The sequence below is a fragment of the Harmonia axyridis genome, chromosome 2 (genome assembly GCF_914767665.1).
Source record: "Harmonia axyridis chromosome 2, icHarAxyr1.1, whole genome shotgun sequence".
NCBI classification, from domain to species: Eukaryota; Metazoa; Arthropoda; class Insecta; order Coleoptera; family Coccinellidae; genus Harmonia; species Harmonia axyridis.
The window spans coordinates 36336516-36360583 of NC_059502.1; the positions used below are offsets into that span (position 1 = coordinate 36336516).

At 32.3% G+C, this 24068-nt stretch overlaps 2 protein-coding genes across 3 annotated transcripts in view; both read left to right on the forward strand.

Moving 5' to 3' along the window:
• The first annotated feature begins 635 nt into the window (after positions 1-635).
• LOC123673542 lies at positions 636-9234 on the forward strand. Its single transcript, XM_045608095.1, has 5 exons — positions 636-3663; positions 3854-3979; positions 4036-4065; positions 6196-7888; positions 8730-9234. Exons 1-5 carry the CDS (start codon positions 3568-3570, stop codon positions 9176-9178), a joined length of 2394 nt encoding a protein of 797 aa, XP_045464051.1. The 5' UTR covers positions 636-3567; the 3' UTR covers positions 9179-9234.
• Positions 9235-14794: 5560 nt separating this feature from the next.
• The window catches only part of LOC123673189 (adenylate cyclase type 7-like), a 28011-nt gene continuing 18737 nt past the window's right edge, over positions 14795-24068 (forward strand). For both annotated transcript variants that reach the window (XM_045607646.1, XM_045607647.1), the window contains exons 1-2: positions 14795-14968; positions 17009-17891. In XM_045607646.1, the coding sequence (XP_045463602.1) occupies positions 17073-17891 (819 nt within the window). In that variant the 5' untranslated portion in view covers positions 14795-14968; positions 17009-17072. The remainder of the gene's footprint in view (positions 14969-17008; positions 17892-24068) is intronic.

Genomic DNA, 24068 nt, shown 5'->3' on the forward strand with positions numbered 1-24068 from the left:
AAGAGTGATAAAACGAGTTGAAGAGTTTATTACATTTTTACATATTACAGTAACAAATAATCAAAGGTACCAATCAGCAAAAGTTAGGTATACTTTCGTAGGAAGAGATGAATCCCTTTCACGAGTTTCACATCCCTGATGCCTTTTGAATAAAAACATATAACTATTCAATCGTGTCAACATATAATGCTCCGTGTTATATTTTATGTTAATTTATTTCTTGTGTATTTATTTATTTATTCTTTTAGATTTCAATATAACCACCTTTTGTTTACGTTGTTTTATTTCAATATTATTGGCTGCAGTTTTATCTATACATTTAGTAGCTTTATCCAATCTATGTTTGGGTTGTTTTTTTTTTTGTATTTTGTGTTTCCGCCTTTATTCACCTACATATATTGTATATATATATATATTTTTTTTTTTTTTTTTTTTTTTTTTTTTTAATAATCACTGTTTGCAACAGGTTTTACCCATACTTGTCGGACTGGTCGTCAAGACAAGAATGGCAGCTACGATTCCTGCAGGAATTTTCGTACGATCCTGGTTGTACTGAGGATTACCTGTTTCTGCTATATATATATATATATATATATATATATATATAGATATATATATATATATACATTAAACCGCCTTTGGAGAGCCATACATTGTCGTTTTACCATCATTTCGACGTCCTCTTGCAATCCGACGTCCGATATACGGACGTCGAATTGTTTTGCCCAATTCTCAATGTATTATGACTTCATGGCACGTCCTGAGTGCGTATGTCAATTTTTGCCGATGACGTCAGGTATTCTCATCGTGTACAAAATCGTATATTTCAGTTCAAACAACGAACGACCGTAGCGCTGACTACTACCTCTCGCGTATATGTTATATACATCTTCCCCGTTTCATATTGAGAGCATTTGACGACATAAAGTTTGGCAACATAGTCTCATAATAATTCTTATACAGTGCGATCAAGGGACGTCCGTTATACTTTGTTATCTAAAAAAAACTGTTTTCCATGCGTAGCGTCGCTTCTCGATGAAGTGCTTGGAGCTGCATTTATGAATACTCACGAAAATCGTCTATCCACATATCACCGTGTGATGAAGTGATGATGATGTGAGAGACAGAAAGGAGATGATAGTATATAGATTAACTAACTTCGTGAATTTCATAACGACCAACCGTTATGGGATGTTTAATTGATATCTTTGTTTTTTATGGAAATTGTTGATCTGCTATATAAATTATTTTTTTTAAATATTATTGATATTAAATGGAAAATAACAAATAATAAGGGTGTGGTAGAAAAATCTATCACAGAAATTGGAATGACCGTCGATAAAAACAAACAACTCGAATCATTGATTCTCTAGATTGAATGTATTTTCGAAAGTAATATATCCTTTATTCCTGAAGGCTACCTCACACGTTCAATATTATTGAAGCAATATCCATATTCATCAATATAATTAACGTGTGAGGAGTACATAGAAATAATCATACCTATTGATGGCGATAATTTAAAAAAAATAAAGAAGCACTGACCTGAAATCAGAAGCTTTTGCGCGTTTGTCTATATTGGGAAAAAGATAAATCCAATTTGAATACCCTGAGGGCTATTGATTTGATTCTACTGAATTCATCTTTCCTTTTTGAATCTTAATTCTACGCTGAAAGTTTTGAAGTCGCTCCTTCCACCCTGTATACCTCGCGGACTATTTTCATACCTACAAACTACATTTTCATAAAAATTGGTCGAGTCGTTTCGGAAAAGTTCGTAAATTATCACCGTAACACGGAATTTTTACATATAATATTTTCCTCGTTGAAATTTCAAAGTTCATCAACTTCAATGGTTAGTTCGAAAAAAACGTTGTCTCAGAATTAGTATCTCATCATTCTCAACCCACATTGGAATTGATATACATTAATGCTCCGATCGGTCATGAATTATAACACAATATATTAAATTCTATTGCTTATACATCTTCACGAAAAAAAAATGTGATACAACTAATTCTTGGAATAACATTAGGCGAAAATATAGGGACCAATATGAATAAATTTCCAATTCAATTTCAATTTGACGACATACATCAATTCAATAATTGCAACCAAATGAGAGATTTAGGGTTTTTTAACAAAACTACAGAGAATCTATAGAGGCACTTGTATAGATCTATATATTAATTTATTTTGATTAATCAGAATTGGGGAAAACATTCTTTTGACTTATTCGTATGTTTTTATTTTTTTTATGATATTCCGTTACTAGCGTAACTATACACATATCTTATCACACTATTCCTAATAGTCAAATATATACATGTACGGCTTTTTCTGATAACTTTGGATTTACATCTTCCGAACGAATTAAAAAACTCTGCATGCTGAATTTTATCGAATGGAATTTGATGTAAGCAGTATATACTGACATAAGATACTATTTTTTCATCCAGAAAAATCTTATCATTTATGAATATTTCAATATTTTAGAAAGTATGCATCCCCACATTCTTTTTTGTTCTTTCACAACCCTCTTATTAATTTGATTGGAATTTACCAGCTCTTGAATGAGTGTATCAACAGGTCCGACTACTGTATATACTCCGTACAGAGTCAGCTTTTTCGACGTCCATTTCATTAGGGTGTATTTTCATGGGTCGCTTTTTGGACGTCCATATATAACAAAATGTTATTATGAATTAATTTATGTTGATGAATTTCTCTGAGAAATATTCGAAAACGGAAACATGATTCAAAACAGAAACTGTTCTTATATTAGAACATTGAACAACAAACCCTAACTAGAACATTTGAAAGAAACAAATACGGCAATGCATCATTTGAATTCTTACGATGATTCCTATTAATTTGGATCGGACTAAACCGGAAAAATGCGAAATTTTAGCGGGAAAAGATCTGGAATTGAGGAGTTCCTATGATATCGTTTCAGTGTTGTTGTGAGAGTGTAGGTATGAAAGTGCAAGATGAACCGCCACCTAACCAGAGCACGAAAAATTTTATCGAGCGCATTGGGTAAGTAGCTATTTTATTATAATTTCGGAAAACATATAATAATAACATATAATAGGAGAGTAATATTATGTAATACCAACAGAGACCAAATTCTATAGTCTATACCCAAAGTTTCTCGATTTTAATATGGAAATAGGCAATAAATATTGCTTAGCAATTTCGCGGAAGACGTTTTATCGAAATTTTGAAATATAACAATCGAGAAATTTCACCTGCTGAGATTTTATCTCGAGTGGTATTCGGAAACACTATACATGGAAAAATTATTCGCAAAGTAATATGATCACTTTCGATAAATTTTCATTTCCTAAACTATTTTGAATTTGGAGAAATGACCAAATAATGGCTAAACGAAGTTGTTAGTCTAGCCGGCTTGCATTGTCTTTCATTTTCTAAATAAAAATGGAATGAGAATGTCTAATTACTAAAGAATGAAAGGATAATTTTCACATCATATTTTTCTTTTTCGGAACTTTTTTTTCATTTTGGCTTCGCACTTCTTTAGGAGAACGAGAAGCAGACCAAAAAATGAATGAAGAATTGAAAAACAATTCATGGAGAAAGTTTTGTAATGTTGACCCTAAAGAATCTTTCAAAAACTCTGACTTTGAAGTACCAAAAGAGGTAAGCTTCTTAGAAAATTGCAATTCATTATTCGAAAATGGAACTAAATCGAGAATCAGAACTCAGTTCAATGTGACAGTGTATCAATATTGTCATATCCTCTAGAAAAATTAATCGATCAATTTTGTATTGATCATTTTATATTGATCTATCGATTTTATATGTGAACTGAAAGTCTTCGATTTTCTAGATGGAATTTGTTGAAAAAATCCCAGAGAATGAAAATGAGGCAGATGATGCTGGAGTCCAAGAAAACTTGTCTTATTCTTTATCCTTTTCGGATTTAGACGTTGACTACGTTCCGTCCAGTTTTGAGGTATATGAATATTTTTTGAGATTTTGCAACTTCATACGACTGCTTTCATGTTTCAGATCTCGAATGAGGATAATTGCAATTCCCAGGTTAGTGAAGCATTCTCTGTAGCATGTTACATTTTTTTTTCATTATGGTAATTTTTATTCTCTCATATGCACATATAAATATTTTGAGTATGATTCAACTAGCACTCCTCACTCGAAAAGTGCTAGTTGTATTATGTAAACTTCCATACTGCCATACTGGTAAAATGGGGTAAATATTTTTTCCGAGGGATCAATGAACGCCAAGAGGTTTTCAAGAACGAAAACAACGGACTATACGAAAACCAAACTTTCTAACAGTCGGTGGAGTGGGGAGCTTTTGAAAAAAACCTGTGTGGTATTTCGAGCTTACAAGATTACTTAAAGCTGATTTCAAAATACAACAAAGAAAAAAATATTGATCAAATTTTCGAAAAATTGATTTGAAATGTTCATTTGCGGTTTTGTATAGAATAAAGAACGATCTTTTCCAAAAGCTCAATACCCAAAATGGACAACTCAGAGAAAAAAATATTGTGTTTTCGCTTTTTGAGTGCTCGTTCTATTTAAACGAGTACTATAATCGTTTTGCCTAAATGTCTGTAATTTTCGATTTTCGAACCGATAATGGTCTCATCTCAAACAACAAGGTTCGATTCACTGATGAAGAATCCGTAGTCAAATTCAATTTCGCCCGTAGGGCCGTCCGTTTACACGATTACTGTCAAAGGAAATGTCCTAGAGACTGGAAATTTTAAGTACCGCGGTTGAGTTCGTTAACGACCAAAATAATCAGGGTGTTCCATAAAAGTGGTAAAGTAAAATTTTGTTCCCTCAATATCTTAGACAATACTGAACCCATCAAATTGAAATTTTGAGGTCATTTGTACCATATCCATTTCAAGCTTCATACGAAATTATGTGGCAATCGCTTTACCAGAACCATAGAAAATTCAATTGAAATATCGAAAAAAAATTCAATTTTTTTAACAACTAAAATCAATTGGCACATGCAAAATATCAGAGGGATTGCATGATCAGAACCATAGAATTAAATTTTTTTAAATTATCGATTTTTCAGATAATCATAAAATTGTGAATTCGATCATGCTGAAATTTCACAGTCATATATTTAACACCAATCATCAGCCTCATACAAAATTTTGTGGCAATAGTACAATGAACGATTGCTCAAAATTTTCTGCACAGGACTTCTCATAATTTTTTTTAACAACTAGAATTGAACCAAATATTGATAAATTTCAGAACATTCCTTTTTTTCTGACTCGTTCACGTGGAATGCCCCCAATTCCAGTTTTCCTTTACTTCATTAGAATCTCCCAAATTTTTCATCATTAAAACTTTCTGAGTTTCCACAAAATGAATAAAAGTTATATACAGTGTGTCCATTTAATAAAGTGCCACTTTTAATATCTCGGCCATGATGAAAAATCAGAAAAAATGCAAAAAGAACTAGGTTAGGATTTCATGGGAAACATTTTATACGGTAGATTTCAGTTGTATCAACCCTGTGAGCATGCAATAGCTAAAATCTTGAATAGGAAGGGCTTCAAATGTCACTTTATTTCAAAGGTGATTCCGTTTATGGTTAGTAATTCCGAAAAAAAAAATGGAATTTTGAGCAAATTGGATTGGTAGAATGTTCACTACACTCCCCATTTTTACCACCCTTAGAATTCTTTTTCCGGAGACATTTGAAGGTGGTTGGGTATAAAACACATCCCAGAGATGTAAATGAATTCAATGTAAGAAAAGGCACTGCAAGCCGAGGAATTCAAGTTTTTCAAAACCTAAGGTTCGAATTTTTGTCTACAAAATAATGAACAACATTTTCAAAATCTTTTATAGTAATTGCAACTTTTGCTATCCTAACTAGGTATGCTACCGTTTTTATTTTTCGGAAGTTCTGACAAGGAAGGGCCAGTGTTTCGTTTTTGTAAGAAGGCATTATAATTACGGTTGAAACAAGGTGACACGTAACCACCTTTTCATTTAAGATTTTAAGGTTTGATGTCTTCACTTTTGCAGGGCTGATACAAATTGATTGGAAAAATCCCTACGAACTAAACTTTATCTCTTTATGCGTTTTTTCTGTTTTTGCATGGGGATCGAGATATTGACGGTGGTACTTTTTCAAATTGACACACCTTATCTCATTGGTACTTCTTCCAGGATTCAGATATACCAGTTGAAATACTTAATTTCGACACGACCTCTGAAGCAAAGGACTTGGAAATTGTGGAAGAAGAAAAAAATATGAAACAGAAAAAAAAAAATAAAAAGAAGGCACCTGAGAGGGACAATTGCTACTTTTGTGAGACTGAGGTTCTTAATTTTAGTAGACACATTGCAAGATGTCACTCAGCTGAGATAGAGGTGCAGCGATTACTTGCGAAGCCTGTGAAGAGTAAGGAAAGAAAAAATCTAATAACGAGCCTAAGAAAAAAAGGAAATTATTTGAGAAATTCCGAGGTATGTTCCAAGCCGATGAAAAAACCACCAGGTGGAGATACCAGTGAATATTTGCCTTGCCTTTACTGTCTCGGATTTTACTCTCGTAAGCAATTGTGGCGACACAAGAAGAGGTGCACAGAAAATCCTCACTTGGAGAATAACATAAGCTCCACTTCAGCATTATACTTCAAAAATCATAAAACAGATCCTGATTCACGTGACAAAGTATTTCCTAGAATGAGGCCTGATAAAGTGTCTATAGTTGCCCAACAAGATGCACTTATTTGTGCTTTTGGGTCACGTTATTTGAGGGTTCACCGAGAGAAGCATTTCATAAATGTGACTTCAAGAAAAATGAGGGAACTCTCCCGATTATTAATCGAAGCCAAGAAACTCGATAAATCAATCAACACAATGATGAATATGCTCCAACCTAAATATTATGACACAGTTGTAACAGCTACCAAACTTTGTGCTAAGTATGATAAGTCTACAGAATGTTTTCTGTCGCCAACATTCGCCATGAACATAGCAACTTCATTAAAGCAATGTTGTGACTTGGCAATAGTATTCGCTCTAAAAAGAAAACATATTTATGCAACGGTATCTGCAGCAAACGCTGAATCGGCAATAAAAACTTTCGCACAGCTCATTGAAGCCAACTGGAGGTATGATATCTCAACCGTTGCATCGAATAATCTGCACATAAAAAGATGGAATAAAATAACCATCATACCCTTAGCCAAAGACTTGAAACTGATGAAAAATTACCTGACTACTGAAGCTGATAAAGCCAAACAAAAATTAAGTAGTGAAAATGAAAACAAATCGGCATACAAAGTTTTAACTGAAACTGTCTATTGTAGGGTGTTATTACTTAATAGAAAGAGGCCAGGAGAATTACAGAGACTATTAATCGATTTATATAATCAATCATCCAAAAGACAAAATTATGAAGAATTTTCCGATGCTATTTCACCTACGGAAAAAATTTTAATGAATCGATTCAAGAGAATTGTTATAAGAGGAAAGAGAAATCGCGGCGTTCCTGTCCTATTCAGCACAGAAGTTCAGAAAGACATCTCAATGATGAATGAAATAAGACACAAATATGTCAGAGAGGAAAACAGATTTTTATTCGCCCTTCCTGACAGCGATTCACATATCGTGGGTTATAAGGTTCTGGCGAAATATGCAAAAGCCTGTGGGGCAGAAAGACACGATGCACTTACGAGACTAAGGAAGCACCTAGCCACCCTATCACAGATATTCAGCATGACGGATTCGGACTTGGAGCAATTATCAACATTTATGGGACACACTCCTGGAACCCATAAGAATTCTTATAGATTGCCTGATGACGTTTACCAATCATCTAAAATTGTGAAAATTTTGCTCCTCATGGAACAAGGTAATGTATTTGAAACACATAACTCATTGAAAATATTATTGCAACTATTAGTAAGCCAATACTAAATTGGTCAATTATCTTATCATTGCAGTTCAGAAATCACTTACGAAACAATCTCTACGTGGAATTTTATTATTTTATCCCAAAAATAGTATTATATAATACAGTACTTCTCACATGGCAACATGATTGAAGAAGAAATGATGATAAAGAAAGAATTGATCTATACCTACCATGCATGCATAAGCATATTTGTAAAATAATGATGATTAATATTGTTGGTGGTGAATTAATGTATTTGCTATCAGAATGAAAATAATGAGAGCTTTTCAGAGCAATTTGAATTTAAAAAAAATTTCATGGATTTTTTGTTGTATGTTGTGTGTACCGTTTATCTTCAATTCCCAAAAAAAAGCACTAAAAGAGCGCGAATAAACTATTTTCATTCTGAAACCAGGTGAGGTAAACGAGTAGTAACCCAATTTCGAAACAAAATAGTCATATCTGAGATTGTTTATTGAATTCTTTTACTAAGCGAGATATGTCAGACTCAGATTCTGTCCTCTTTTCGATTTTGCTCTGAAGTTCTGTATCTAGTATAGTGTCTACAATTTTGCCAGATTTTCGAAAGATTATCATCCTTCAAATCAGTTAATTTGGTTTATGAATTTGAAATACTCAAACATTTTCGCATTGAAAAAATTTCATTCGGATGATTAAAAACCGATTCAATGGAATTCATTCATTCATTTTGTTAAATCTAGACGCATTAGCCCAGATTAATAAACTTCAGAGCTAAATTCATACAAGAATTATATAGCATGTCATGAAATATTTTCAGGTACATCTGCTTCTTTCAAAGGGAAATATCTTGATGAAATCGAAGTTGATTTGGAACAGAACCTAGAAGATGAACAAGAACCAGATGAAGATGCCATTCCAAGCGATGTGAATGATGATATTAATATGGACTACGAAACACTTGAAAGGAGTAGTAGGCAGATTAACATTGAAAGAAGAGAAGAATCTGAGAACGAAAACCAGAAGGATGAGGTTCTGAAAAGAAAGAATAAGAGAAAAAACAACAAAATTCAAAGAACGCCGTGGACAGAGGAACAGAAGAAGGTTGTTAAAGAATTTTTCCAAACCAATATCCGAAATAAAGTACCACCCAAAAGAATCGAGTGTGAAAAACTCATAAGCCAGAATAATGAATTATTGAAGAACAAGGACTGGCTTAAAATTAAGGTTTTCATACAGAATGTATATACCCTTAAATGTAAGGGTTAAAATTGAAAAATTGTATCAATTTCAATAGTTTTTTCTTGAATAAAGGTTCACGAATAGACGAGGTTTCATTTTTTCTTCTTCTTTTTCCTCAGTCAGGATATTGGGGATTCTAGAGCTGACCAGGCATATTATTCTTCTTTTGAATTACATTTGATATACCTATCCGAATTTTTCTTCGAGAATAATTATTATTCAATATAAAGCAATCGTTTTTCCACCCCAAGATTAATTTATTCACACTGCCGAATAATAAACAATATGAGTCGAATGAAAATAAGTGTTATTTTTCCAAAAAACAGATTAGGAAAATACTCGTTCCAGAAGATTAACTATTGATAGATGGGGAATAAAAATGGGGATTATATCATATCAACATCGAATGGTTTTGCATTGTATCGAATAATATATATTATGATATATAGGTATTTATTTTTAGTACTTAGGGCAATTCTTCCTTCTGAATTATTTCACTATAGATCAATGGCGTAACTAGAGTTGACTCATGGGAGGGGTAACCCCACTTTGGAAAAGCAAAATCTTTCTTTCTTTCTTTTTTAAAAAATTTTTGTTTTTTTTTTTGTATTGTTACTTAGAATTTTTTTATTTCTTCTAATCAATGGTGAGGTTATGTCCCCAATAACCACTTCTCGTTACGCCTTTGCTATATATATATACAAATCATCTATCTGAACCTCAACTTGCATAAAAATAATCGTTGAAATTCTGTTGCACTCTCAAATTCTGTGAATTACTTACCGATTCTTGGTAATGAAAATAACTATGGAGGATTTTTTTCTCATTGCCAAGCAACGCTAAGTTATTCACAGCTGTGAATAACTTAGCGTTGCTTGGCAATGAGAAAAAAATCCTCCATAGTTATTTTCATTACCAAGAATCGGTAAGTAATTCACAGAATTTGAGAGTGCAACAGAATTTCAACGATTATTTTTATGCAAGTTGAGGTTCAGATAGATGATTTGTATATATATATAAATTTGACTGTGTAATCCTATTTTCCTGAATATTATTATTCAAGTACCTAGAGGTTTTTCGGTCAACTCCATTTTGATTTGATATAAAAAAAAATCCCTAAATGAAGAAATTAAAATTTCGTCAAGTTATTGACAAATCTGACAAAATCGTTCAAGTTCAAGACATTTATGTTTAGGTATGTTGTTATTCTTTGAATATTTCTGTGAAGGGTTCACCTTGGTTATAATTGTAGAAAAATTATGCATTAATAGGGGATCGTCGATTTCATATACCTACATGAAATTACAGCATTCTTTTGTGATTATTTCATATCAACATCTGGTATTTTATGACAAATTTTTTCAAAGTCTTGGCCCTATTAACCTAATCAGCCTTGCTTCAAAAAGTAAGTTAGGATTTGTAAGGAGTTATTCGCATGGCTTCGATGGAGAAACCGTTTGATATTTAATGATTCTGTGTACATGTTCCTGTTGGGTAAGAAAGAAAGTAAAATCGTGAGGAATATAACAGAAAAATTTTGTGCTGAAGACATTAAAAAAAAATCGTGTTCCATGTTAGAAAAATTTCTTCAAAGAAAATCTCAGAAAAAAATATGAAATTCAAATTGCCAAACAAAAACAAATCATAAACTTTGTAGCTTTTTTTTCATTTCGATTTTGTTTTCAAAAATCCTCACCCTTTCCGTATTGAGTACACAAAAATACTGAGATTTGACCTGAATCTGATATTTCTTGAAAGGTTGCACATAACTGACTCCACTCAATTCAATATTTCTCAAGAATGATGTTCAACCCTTGTATCTGGCTTATACTTCGAAAACAAGTCATATGTCATTGGACAAAAAAAATTAGACAGTTGATGGTGAGACACTTATTGTATTTGTTCAATAATTTCCTACTGAATATGTTCGATGAAGATGAACATAAATTTTCTCATTGAAAAATCCAATTTATCTAAAATCAGTTGATACATTTTGATGAAGACCATGCTAATGAAATATTCAACTTTGTCTTTTGAATATTTCCTGATTTGAAATTGATGTCATTTTTAGTAACGGAATATGCTATTTGTTATTTGAAACACAATTTCATATTCTGTGATCACTTTACATTTTTCAATCCTTCCTAAATCAAAATGTCATCCCTTAAAGCAAAAAAAAAAACGGTGGTCATATGGAACATAAGATTAGATATATGAAACTATTGATTGAATTCTTGTTTTTCTTTACCATACTTCTGAAAAATGGATGAAACTTCGATAATACAAACGAGAAGCACCATAATATTCTACCCTATATTTTAGAGAATAAGCATTTCAAATTAGTAGTATTATGTATAACTCTTACACACTAGTTCTCAACATAGGTTTTAGCTGACCAATAAAAAAAATGGGTTCTCATTTGAAAAAAATTTTTGGTTGTCTGACTCTGACATTAAAATAGAAACAATCTGCATGTTCAATAGAATTTTCAATCAACGTAGGAGAAGCATTGGTATGTCTTCTGATAGAAACTAGAAAATTAGGAATTTTTATGCAAAAATCTGCAAATTGATAACATTGGAATTTTGGGGGTTTTTTCAGATTTCACACAACTTTTCTGAGAACAATATATAAATAAAATTAAAACAATGTAGAATTCAATGGGTAATCTGATTATCAATGATAAAATGATCAATGAAAGTTAGTATCAATTCCAGTTAAACCGAAAGTCGAACGAATCTGAAATTATTTCCAAGTATTTATCTCTTATAACAGAGCTTAAATAAAAGAGTTTATCTTTAGTCTTTCTCTGAAATATTCTAACGAACGGTCTTTGCGAATCACCCTGGAGGTATCGGGTTGTCAGTCAATGAGCTTGATGTTCATATTAACCTCTTCATTGTTACAGCCTGTAATATTTCAATGTTCATTTTTGTGCTCTGAAGAAGGCAAAGTGTTCATCCGAGAGCTAGGCTGGTCAATATGAACATATGAACAAGTTTGAAAGCATATTCCTAATTTCCATGATTCTCAAGTGAGAATTCAATGAAGTCTACTGATTATAAGCTGAAAATGAAAGAAATTCCTGCGATGGACCATAAAATCTATCTGTTATGATTATTCTTAATATTTTCTTAACTGACTTGAGCAAAGGAAGTGGAAATTGAGAGGGAAGAAGACTGAAATCGAGGTTACTCGATAGGTGAAGTCATCTCATTAATTCTTTCTCTCTAAGTCTAGTTGTCATTGAATTACGATTGACTTATGTTATTCCTATTAATTCATCACAAAGAATGAGAATATTCATAATAAATAATGATCCGAAATTTGTAAATCATGAATCCTTGATGAAAATATGGAGGTTTCGAAGGTTTCGAGAATGAAAAAATGTGAAAAATTAGATGAAATATATTCCCATTTCCTCAAAAACTAAAAAATTCGATGAACTGATATAAAAAAGAGGTATTTTAAGTAGATACCAATATCAATAGAATTTTAGAGGGGAAGAAACTTCAATTTTGAGGAAGTTTCACACGGAAAAGCTTTTTTTATGCATTTTCATATTTTGAAAACTTGGTTCTTCATAGGCGGTTATCTCATCACTCATCAATAAAGCAAACTGACAGAAATATAATGATCATTTCATAAAATGTTTACAATACATGATTATTCATAACTGAAACCTCATTTTTTGGAATATGACAATTAGGAACTTTCCGAGTAAATATGACATAACCTGTTAATCAATTACAATAATTATTTTCTACCATTCAGAACTGAATTCGTTATAATTCGATGTGAAAATCTCGGCACCGTCCATGTATACTGCATTTCGTTTTCATTTTTAGAGAAAAATATCCTGCATATAAAATCGTATAACGTTACAACAAAACCCCCCCCCCCCAATATTGATGAAGGATCAGAATAACGAAGCAGGCATCTCTCCGAATGCGTAATACAAATAAAACGTTTGGTCGTCAAATGAACTCATTAAATACAGTTGGGTGCATATACGTATCCGAGTCAATAGAACTTGTGCAGACGCTAAAAGGCAACACTGTGGGACGTCTAAGATACACAGGATGTACGCATTATATACTTTCGGTCGTCAAATTGAAAGAGGATGAAAGGGTATGAGATAGCACTGAAATAACTGAAAAAAAAATTGGTGTATGAGAAAAACTGAGTACGGTTACTGAACCCACAGGGGCACACTTCATTATATACCTGATGAAATTTACAAAAAGCCGACTATTTCTGATGGACGTTGTAAGCCTAGATTTATACTGGACGTCTATCAGCACCAGGATTTATATATATATATATATATATATATATATATATATATATTTTTTTTTTTTTTTTTGGTATTTATCATCATTTTGTATATGGAATTTATAACAAAAATATGACAATAAAAATTTTATCTACAATACATTTCAATCTCAAAAAAATAAAACTGCAAAGCCTAAATCAGACTCGTGTGCTACACAATTTTCCCTCATTCCTTGAGTAAAGAAAAAATTCAATCATAGTACATTTCAAACATTTGATAAACAAAATAATTGAAATACATTGAGAAAAAAAGCAAATAACAGCGCGAAGGAGAGCAGAATAAATAAATTTATTCGCATTAAAAAAACGGCACTTGAAGAAACTAGTAAATTACTGAATTCGGAACCATAAAATGACTTGTGAAACAGGTGAACAAGGTAGCTATTAATTTTCCACATCCATTCTCCAAATAATCAGTGTGGCTCACTTAGGGTCGAAAATCCAAAACGAAATGAATCGTTAAATTCAGAAAAATTTATTTATACCGGGTGTTCTTTATGAGATATGTTAATATCTTGGGTTTAGAAGAAAAACATCTATTCACATAATTATTCTTTAATTTCCATCTTTTCTCATATCGTGCTGTCAAATTTAATAATCAGAATGACACTACAATATACATCGTTTTCAAAGCTCTTTCAAAACTGTCTCTGATTCGATTGAAAGAATTTAATAATTTTTTCCAAGGAAAAAAATTTTAACATGTTTATATTTTTAAAGCGAATTATGATTTTTCAATGTTTTTGATATATTCAAAGTCAATAATATCAAAAAAGGTTTCTATCGCATGTACGCCCCAGAGTTACATTTGAAATTTTTAAACTCTCGGTATTTTCGAAGAGATGGCTCCTATCAAATGAGTAATGAAAAGAAAATGTAATAATTCCAGTTTTCATTAAAATTATTAGTCTGGCTTCGTACATCATTGTGGAGTTGAGTTGAATAGCTTGCTAGACTTCGCTCTTGATGTCATGATGGCCAGACGTTATTTATTTATTTATAAATGGCACTCTAGAGCGTGTGGTCATTTCAAAATTCACCCTAATTACATCGAAAAATAAAACCAATGTTGGAGTAGTTTACTGCAAAGAACCCATAAAACTTCTAAGGAAAAACTTACAAAAGGCACAACTTGAATTTTAGATGGAAATAAAAAAGGGAAAAAACTATGAATTGAAATCTAATATTGAAAAAAATCAATCGGTATACATATATAAGTTTTGAAGATGACGCATGACATTTACAAGTTCTAGAGATACTCAACGATATGAGATAAGAGATAATGGGATTTCATTGTACATCAGAAAATGAATGAAATCTTAAAATCAATCATTTATTCGATGTTAAATGATTTTTCGAATTTAAAATTCTGAAAAAGTGTCAATTATATCGAAATGAATTCGATTTAAAATATAGTACCAGATGCATTGATATATTCAGTTCTAAGTTGATCTGTTGAATGTATCAATTATAACAATTCATGTGAGTAAACTGAAATGTCTTGAATTATTGTAATGCTTCTAAAAATTTGAAAGAAACTGGTGTTACCTATATAATGAAATATTTTTGAGATATGAGAATCTACGTGAGATATCGTCTGTTAAAAAAAGAATTTGTGGTAAGCCACGGACTTTCGCCTTTCTAACGTAAAACTTAGCTCACGATCATTCTATCATGTCTACATTGAAATTGTCAGACTCCGGCGAAATTTTTTTTTCTGTTAGATTGATAGTTAGAGCTTAGACATGCATTTAGGAGTTCATTCCCTAATTATTGTATTTCTGAGGACACGATATTATTTTATAGATATATTATAAATAAGTATATATTATATGCTCTACACAGTTTCTATGCTGATATAAGATCTCTCAGAACCTATACTCCAGAAGAATTCTTAATATCGCATATATTAATCTAAGTCTAATATAATCCGATTGTATTTTTTTTAGTGAGTAGAACTTGATTTTCCATAATCAACAAACCAATTATCAAATTATTTTTTTATAACTAATTAGATTTCAAATTCAGGTGTAGATAATTAGCACATTTTATTATTGTAGGTAAGCCGAGTTTGAGAGTTGTTGGGATTTCCGTCACGGTTTTTATATTTTTGATAACAATCCACACATACATAGGGTTAAGGCTTATGATTATAAAATATAAAAAAATGTGGAGTCAAGTTCATTTGAGCGCTCGTTCATTGGAATGGGGAATTCTAGGCTGGATATTCACAGAAGATAATTTCATTATTATCACATAATTTTTTGCAATAAAATATATGCAAAATAAGGGGTATTAAACAACGAAACTGGGCAGTATATGGGACACATTGAACACATTCTTTCAATTTTAGTGTGGAAGCCAAAATTGCAAAATTCCGTTCGATAGTTATCGTCTTTATTAGCTATTACGACCTTTCATGGACAACATTGATATCACGGATTTTATCAGATGTTATCAACTTGTTCTGCATAAATGGGCTTGGTATTTACTATTGTTATTTGAACGAAATAATAAAAAAAAAGTGGACCAACCATAGATGACCTGACTTTCATTGCAATTGTGACGGCCAAAATTGTCAACCAGTTCGAGAGTTGTAGTCTTTACAGACGGATGGAAAAAGTCGAATCAGTCAGACAAACCTAATCGTTTGAGAGTATTCTCGAAATTCGAAAATTACAGATATTAAGAGTGATCTGTTCAGAGACTTGGCGTCAAGAGGGCTCTTGTTTATTTATGGGCCTACAGGCTTACATATCGGAGAACTGTATAATAGGTATTTGGAATAAAATATTATATAGAATATATCATGTTTTATAATATATTCTGTTTAAATTTTTGTGGTTTTAATTATTCTATATATACACAATTATTTAGTTTTCAATGAAATATTTAGTATTTTTCTTCCCATATTCTTCCTGAGTTTTGCCTAATTCTGGTTACGCGATCACCTTCAAATTTTGCATAAGTTGAAATTTTCAATCTTCGTCGAAATACAAAATTCCATCTCCTCAGTATCAGGAGAGTAAAATTTCCAATAGTCTTATTTACGAAGTCCCGGATTTTGCCCATTAACGAATTCAATCGCAGCATTGAAATCGCATATTGAAATTCGAGGACGGCTTCGTCATAATTCGGTAGAACCTTAAAGTCTTAGACTACACCCAGCTCGATATTCGAAAATACAGACATCATATTGTCACCTTTACCTAGAGTGCTCTGTTCAGGGAAATATCGCTCAGAATGCAGTTTGGTAATGTGTCCTCAGAAGATTTGCTTTTCTTGTTGGGCCGGGAAAACAACCGTCTATAACAAATTTTTTTTCTAGTCCAGAGTATCGACCTATATAAATGAATCTTTCTATAGTGAAAACATTAGCTTCCTCGTAAAGTAAGTTGGTCGGTGAAGACACTTTTTCTTCAGAATAATCCTCAAAATATTATTCTGCATCTTCTCTACGGGATCGAGGCATTCCTGTAGCATAGGTAGCATAGGTATATTTTGATTTTCATATTTTTTCAGCAATACTATGGTAAATCAGAGCTGATGTAAACTTGAATGAAAATACTATAAGCATCATAACATCATGTCTTTCCTGAGAGATAACCCTGAAGATGACAGAGAAGACTGCGAAGATGTCAATGTGATCAACGCTAGGCAAAGTATTCACAACATAAAGAACAGATTGCACCTGACCATTGGTATGGAATTCGATGAAATAGAAGATGACCGGCAATGGGTACTTTCACATCTAAAAAAAATGTTTAAATCAGAGGTTCTACAAAGACTTTTCGAAATGTACATACAGAGGCTACACCAAGCATTCTTCGCCCTCTTGATGTTGGTTCAAGTGGCTATTTTCGGATCTCATTTTATAGTGATCGTGTTCACTTCAAAGGATCCATCTTCAAATGTTTTAGAGCTATCAATATATGGATTAATGATTTGTTTTTCCGTGAAAATGTTCTTTGTCACCGACGGTTCTGGTTATGTTACATTAAGAAAAAGGACGTTGAAGATAATAACCATCATACTATTTGTTCTACTGAACGCAGTGAATTTAGTGGTGCCTCTCTATTATTTTGTTAGTGATTTAAACGTTCAACTAAGGCCAGCTTACACGACGCATATTGTGATTAGTTGTTACGTATTCTTTTTCATTTCGGATCTTGCATTTACTGTGGTTCTTGGATTACTGACCACGATCATTCACATTTTGATTCTGGTCTTCATTACCTATTATGGTCTATCATCACCAACATTGATATCAAGGATTTCATCAGATGTAATCTACTTGTTCTGCATAAATGGACTTGGTATTTACTATCGTTATTTGAACGAAATAATCAAAAGAAAAAGTTTTCTAGACAGAAGAGCTCTAGTGATTTTCAACAAACACTTAGAGGTGAGTCAATTTTTTTATTTTCTATTCTTCTGTCGAACCAATTGTTACTTGAGGGGATATAAGTTTAAAATTTTTACAATGGCTCTTTGCTTTCTATACTTTGATTCATTGCTGACCATTAAATCATTCAAACCTCATCACCATAGCTTTCAGAATTATTGAGCTCTGAGCAAATGGATCTAAGGACATTATTTGACCTTATTTGGCTTTTCTGAGGAGGAACTCTCAATAAATCATGTTATGGCTTCAGGAAATATGTTTTCTCCATATAGGTTTTTTTTACCTACAAATTTACTAATTTGCTTTTGATGAGGTACTTATCTACTACCTATCACCTATTTTATCGAATCGATTCACATATCATCTTGCTTTAGCAAAACTTCAGTTGAAGCCCTTCCTTTCATGTAACGACTTCTTAAAAATTTGTAATTTTTACGAGTATCATCAATGGTTTCATCCTATCGATTAGAAAATTCAATGTCTGGATCTTCATGATTTGGAAAAATCTCTAACCTGATTTTTGCGATTTTACTCAAGTTGATGAACTCAAGTTATTACAACATTCTGTATTTACATCCTAAGTGTTAGATACTAGATACAAGGTGATCACGAGAAAATTCTACATTTTAGAAATAATAAAACAATATTTATTTTTCAAGATAATATTTATTCAACTTACAACTTAACATACACGTATCGCCAAAATTATTCTAGCATCTGGCATCATGTTCTAACACGATGGAAAGAGCACATAAGTCATATAAAAAATAATCAAAATTATAAATCCACAATGGAAGACCATTATTTAAAAAGTCGACATGCTGTACCCGGAAGTTGCTCAAAATAGATGAAATATTCAAATAAACAGTTTTTAGGTAAAATGTACGAAATTGAAATGTTAAAAGGAAAATATAGTTTGCCCTAACCTAACACCCATTGATAACCCATTGTTCACGGATCCTAGAATGTTTATAAAAATTCTGTGTATTAGAGACTAATTAATATTATTTCGTTATAATTCTGAAAATTCTATGAAGTAAAACAGTACAGCATTTCATTTATAAACTTTCATTGCAGATATTCTAGAACTCACCACGAAGAGGTAGCAAAATATCTATTCAGTTACACAAGATAAGAATTTTTGTGAAGTTTTCTGGAGCATACGAGCTCCAAATATTCAATTATACCTGGTGTAACAGGATCACGGTACACCCCCCTTATCTCCGTTAGTTTTGAAGGTAATGAATTGAAATTTGGGATATCCTATATACATAATAAGTCACACTTTTTGATCTACAAATGATTTTTTTTTCACTTCCTGTTTCGCCGGAAGTGATATCAACCTTCGATTTTTAATTGGAACACCCTGTATATTATTAGATTTGAAATCTACATAATTTTCTGAATCCAAAGATACCACATAAGTTACATTTCAAACGTCAAAATTTTTTATAATTTAATTTTTAGTTTTCCATTTAAGTGTGCTATGATGGTTCCGATTTATTCCAATTGGCCCGTCTAATACTAGAAAAATCTAAATCCCGTCAAAAATACTAAATTGCGTTTTTTATGAGCAAATAAAATTTATCGTAATCGTTTTTTAAAACCCAATTTTTTTTAATTGAATCATATTGGTACCGTGTTACCATTTATTAATACTAATTCATAAAAAACGCCATTTAGTATTTTTGAAGGGTTTTCGATTTTTCTAGTATTAGATGGGTCAATTGAAATAAATCGGAACCATCATGGCACACTTAAATGGAAAACTAAAAATTGAATTATAAAAAAATTCTGACGTTTGAAATGTCACTTATGTGGTATTATTGGATTAAGAAAATTATGCAGATTTCAAAAATGTAATAATATATAAGGTGTTCCATTCAAAAATCGAAAGTTGGTATCACTTCCGGCGAAACAGGAAGTGAAAAAAAATCATTTGTAGATCAAAAAGTGTCGCTTATTATGTATATGGGATATCCCAAATTTCAATCTATTACTTTCAAAACTAACGGAGATAAGGGGGGTGTACCATGATCCTGTTAGACCCGGTATAATATAAAAAACGTTGATAACTAACAAAAGACAAAAAAAAATGGTCTTGGAAAATATTCTACTGAACCCTTTTATCTAGAAATAAATTTTATGAAACAAAAATTCAACATGAAGATCAGAAATAAACTGAGAATAAATGTTAGAAAACTAAAATTCCATTCTAATGAATGAAATGATTCCTCATGCTTATTTATAATCGAATGAAAGTCCGAAATAGCAATTCTTGGAATTCATTCAGACCATTTTCAGAGTAGGAATATTTTACCGAAATGTGAAAAATTCGCTCAAAAGAACTCAAAGTATTTGTTAAAAAATAGAGTAATATCTCAAAAATTTCGACATTCGGGAAAAAATAGATACGCTTTTGGATTATATGTATAAGTATCTACACTGTGTCCGTAAAGTATGGAACAAATGCATTTTTAGCTAAACAGACCAGAAATAATCCTGAAACACGTCGATTTTTTATTTCAATTTACCGTATTTCAAAATAATAATCTAATATACAGGGTGAATTACTTTCGAGTAATGACGTCACCGTCATTTTTTTTTAAATGGAACACCCATACATTTTTGGAATCAGCTCAACTAGAGTAATCGGAAAATGGAGACAAAATGGGGGTGTTCCTTTTAAAAAAAATGACGGTGACGTCATTACTCGAAAGTATATTTATTTCACTCTGTATATTAGATTATTATTTCAAAATACGGTAAATTAAAATCAAGAATCGACGTGTTTCAGGATTATTTCTTAAAATGGTCTGTTTAGCTAAAAATAAATTTGTTCCATACTTTACGGACACAGTGTATAAATACCCGTCTCAACTTTTTCAATATAATGAAATGCATTTGCAATTTCATCTTATAACAAGGTCATTTAGGAATCAAAATACCGAAACATTCTTATTAGTGGATTCTTTATTGCAATCACGACCACTTAGGCCCGGTGCACACATCCGATTTTTGTAGTTACGACACCGTCGTCGTGTCGTACTTGCGGCCTGTGGTACAAAGAATCAAATGGGAGCATGCACACTACCCGCCGTGCTGTTGCGACGTCGTAACTGCCAGCCTACGGTCGTTTTTTGGTAGCATGTCCCTCTAGGCCGCAACTGTGCCGCAGTCGTAGATGCGATCTCTCAGTACTCTATTCCAAATTGGCCCGCGCACACATACGACGTTTGTCGTGAGTTCGCATAAAATGGCGGAGAGGGAATTGGATATTGAGCTATTCATTGAACTTATAAATTTCTTATAAAATTATGTTTCTGTATCAAAAGATTGAATCTTTTTGTCAGAGATAACAAACTGGTAGAAATAAGACGTTTTTGTGTTACCTACTCGATTATTATTGTGAAAATTAAATTGTTCTCCGAAAATTCAATTAATGCAAATATCGCATTAGATTTATGTAAGCGATAATAAACGACGATAATTGGCAATCACTTATCAAGTCTAGACAAATTTTAGGGTTGAATATTCTCGAATGACCTATGTCCTATACCAAACAAAACGAACGAAATTTTTAATGAATTTTTTTAATTCTGTTGAAGGAGTTGAAGTTCGTTATAATTATTTTTCTGATGCCATGATAATACGAATAATTACTGAATCTCTTTTTAATCTTTGACTGGAATGATTTTCAGGATATTTTGCCTTCTTGTCGTGTTTTAACAACTATTCGAATGAATATTTATTTTTCCAGTTATTAGAAATACAAATTTTCAGATGGTGTTAACTTGGATCATTAATCTTTGACTGGAATGATTTTCAGGATATTTTGCCTTCTTGTCGTGTTTTAACAACTATTCGAATGAATATTTATTTTTCCAGTTATTAGAAATACAAATTTTCAGATGGTGTTAACTTGGATCATTAAACGTAAATATTTGATTAGTTAATGAACTTAATTGGCGCAATTAGACCTCACACGCACATTTTAAATATCAAATCTCCTTTCATTTCGTTTTGAAAATTATGGTGCTAATGAAAGGACCGCTAACACCAAGGATTACACGAGTGCAAAACTCCTTTTATTCAGCATTAAGTATTGAAAATCGGCACTTCAATATCTTTGAATTTTTATCGAGGATATGGAAATTGAATTATAAGTATGTGAAACATGTCTCTTGTGGAAATATACAGAGTGGCCACTTTTTTAATGGGATTGTATTGGTAACTTTAAAACCATAAGAGTTAGAAGGTCGGTCAAATAGAGATGAAGTTGCATTCATAGAAGCATTATCAAGCAGTTCATTGAACAATTGTTTTGCGATGGTCGTCCATTATAATATAACTATATATAATTATATATTATATTATATAATAATATCGAGCGCCGATCGCACACACACACACTGGCAGTGTGAACTAGTGAATTGATCCGACTCCGCAACCACGCCGGTGTCGTATGTAGTGTGCATTGAATAGGTACGACACCGCAACGGGTGTCGTAACTGCAAAAGTCGGATGTGTGCACCGGGCCTTATTGCACAAGTACTACGCGATGATATAAACGTTTATTTCTCTATTTCAGTATCGTAATGAGTTCATTACAGTTCTAAAAACAGCTGTAATGAACTCATAACAGCATCGTTTTCAGTTATATTTTTCGTATTGTGGTTGTCTCTACTGACTTTCAATCCTATCAAATTTCAACAAACGTCAATAATTGTCAATATAATATAATTTAGATGAAATAAAATGATCTTCAACATTATTCGCAATTTCTCTTGATTTTGGTGGTGTTAAATCGATTTCGTCAGACATAATTCACGAATTTAATCCGTAATTATAAACAATTACAAAATTCGAAACGTACGATTCATATTCAAATTCCGTAATCTGTCAATTTTCGTAACAGTCACACCAACTGCCAAGATACAATACAAAAGTCACTAGGATATATAATCTGAATTTTTCATTGAATTTCGACAATATTTCACAAAACTTGACTGAAATAGAGAAAATATCGTCTAATTCTCGTTTGCAGAAGGCAATTCCAAAACTCTTGGATTTCGCATTCGTGTTTGAATAGGAGCCCATTCTGCAACTTGTTTTAGAATATACTATTCTATAGCGTACTTGGTCACATTTTTCGTTCAGTTCGGTTGTCCTTTTAATATCGAAAGTGAAAATAAACTTACTAGATTCCGACATAACCTTTTAACGTAGAAGCAGCAACGGCAAATAATTGACGGTCATGCCTATTAGGCCAATTGAAAAGTCCCCGGATGCACAGATGGCGGTGCTAGTATTAAATCCATATGATTTTTAGTTAGTACCTACCTTAAAAAAAAATCATATGGATTTAATACTAGCACCGCCATCTTTTTTTTCTTTTAGTTAGTACCTTTCGCAGTTCCCGGAAGGCTTACCGAAGCAAAACGACCCCAGTTCAAATAATAATAATAGTACCTAAGATGCATCTTAATAGTACCTACCTTCAAACGATAAGTGTCAAAATTTGACAGCAGTCTAAAACAAATTCGTGTGCTGATAAAATATTGCATTATGAAAGTAAAAAATACAGTTGAAGCAAAATCTTGGCTGAATGAAGAGTTTCCGGGGTCTGCACCAGGAAAATCAACCATCTTCGATTGGTATTCTAAGTTAAAACGTGGGGAAATAAGCACCGAAGACGGCGAACGCAGTGGAGGCCCAAAAGAGGCTGTCACCGACAAAATCAAAAAAAGTTCACAAAATAATTTTGAATGACCGTAAAGTGAAGTTGATCGAGATAGCAGACATTGTGAAGATATTATTCACGAATATTTATACATGAGAACGCTGTGTGGAAAATGGGTGCCGCGCGAGCTTACAATCGATCAAAAGCAACAACGTGTTAATGATTCTGAGCAGTGTTTGATGCTGTTTGAGTGCAATAAACCTGAAAATTTGCGTCGATATGTGACAATGGATGATACATGGCTCCATCATTTCACTCCGGAATCCAATCGACAGTGCAGAGTGGACTGCACACGATGAACCGAATCTAAAGCGAGGACAAACACAATAGTTAGCTGGCAAGGTTATGGCATCAGTATTCTGGAATGCGCAAGGTATAATATTCATTGATTACCTCCAAAAGGGCCAGACCATCAACAGTGATTATTATATAGC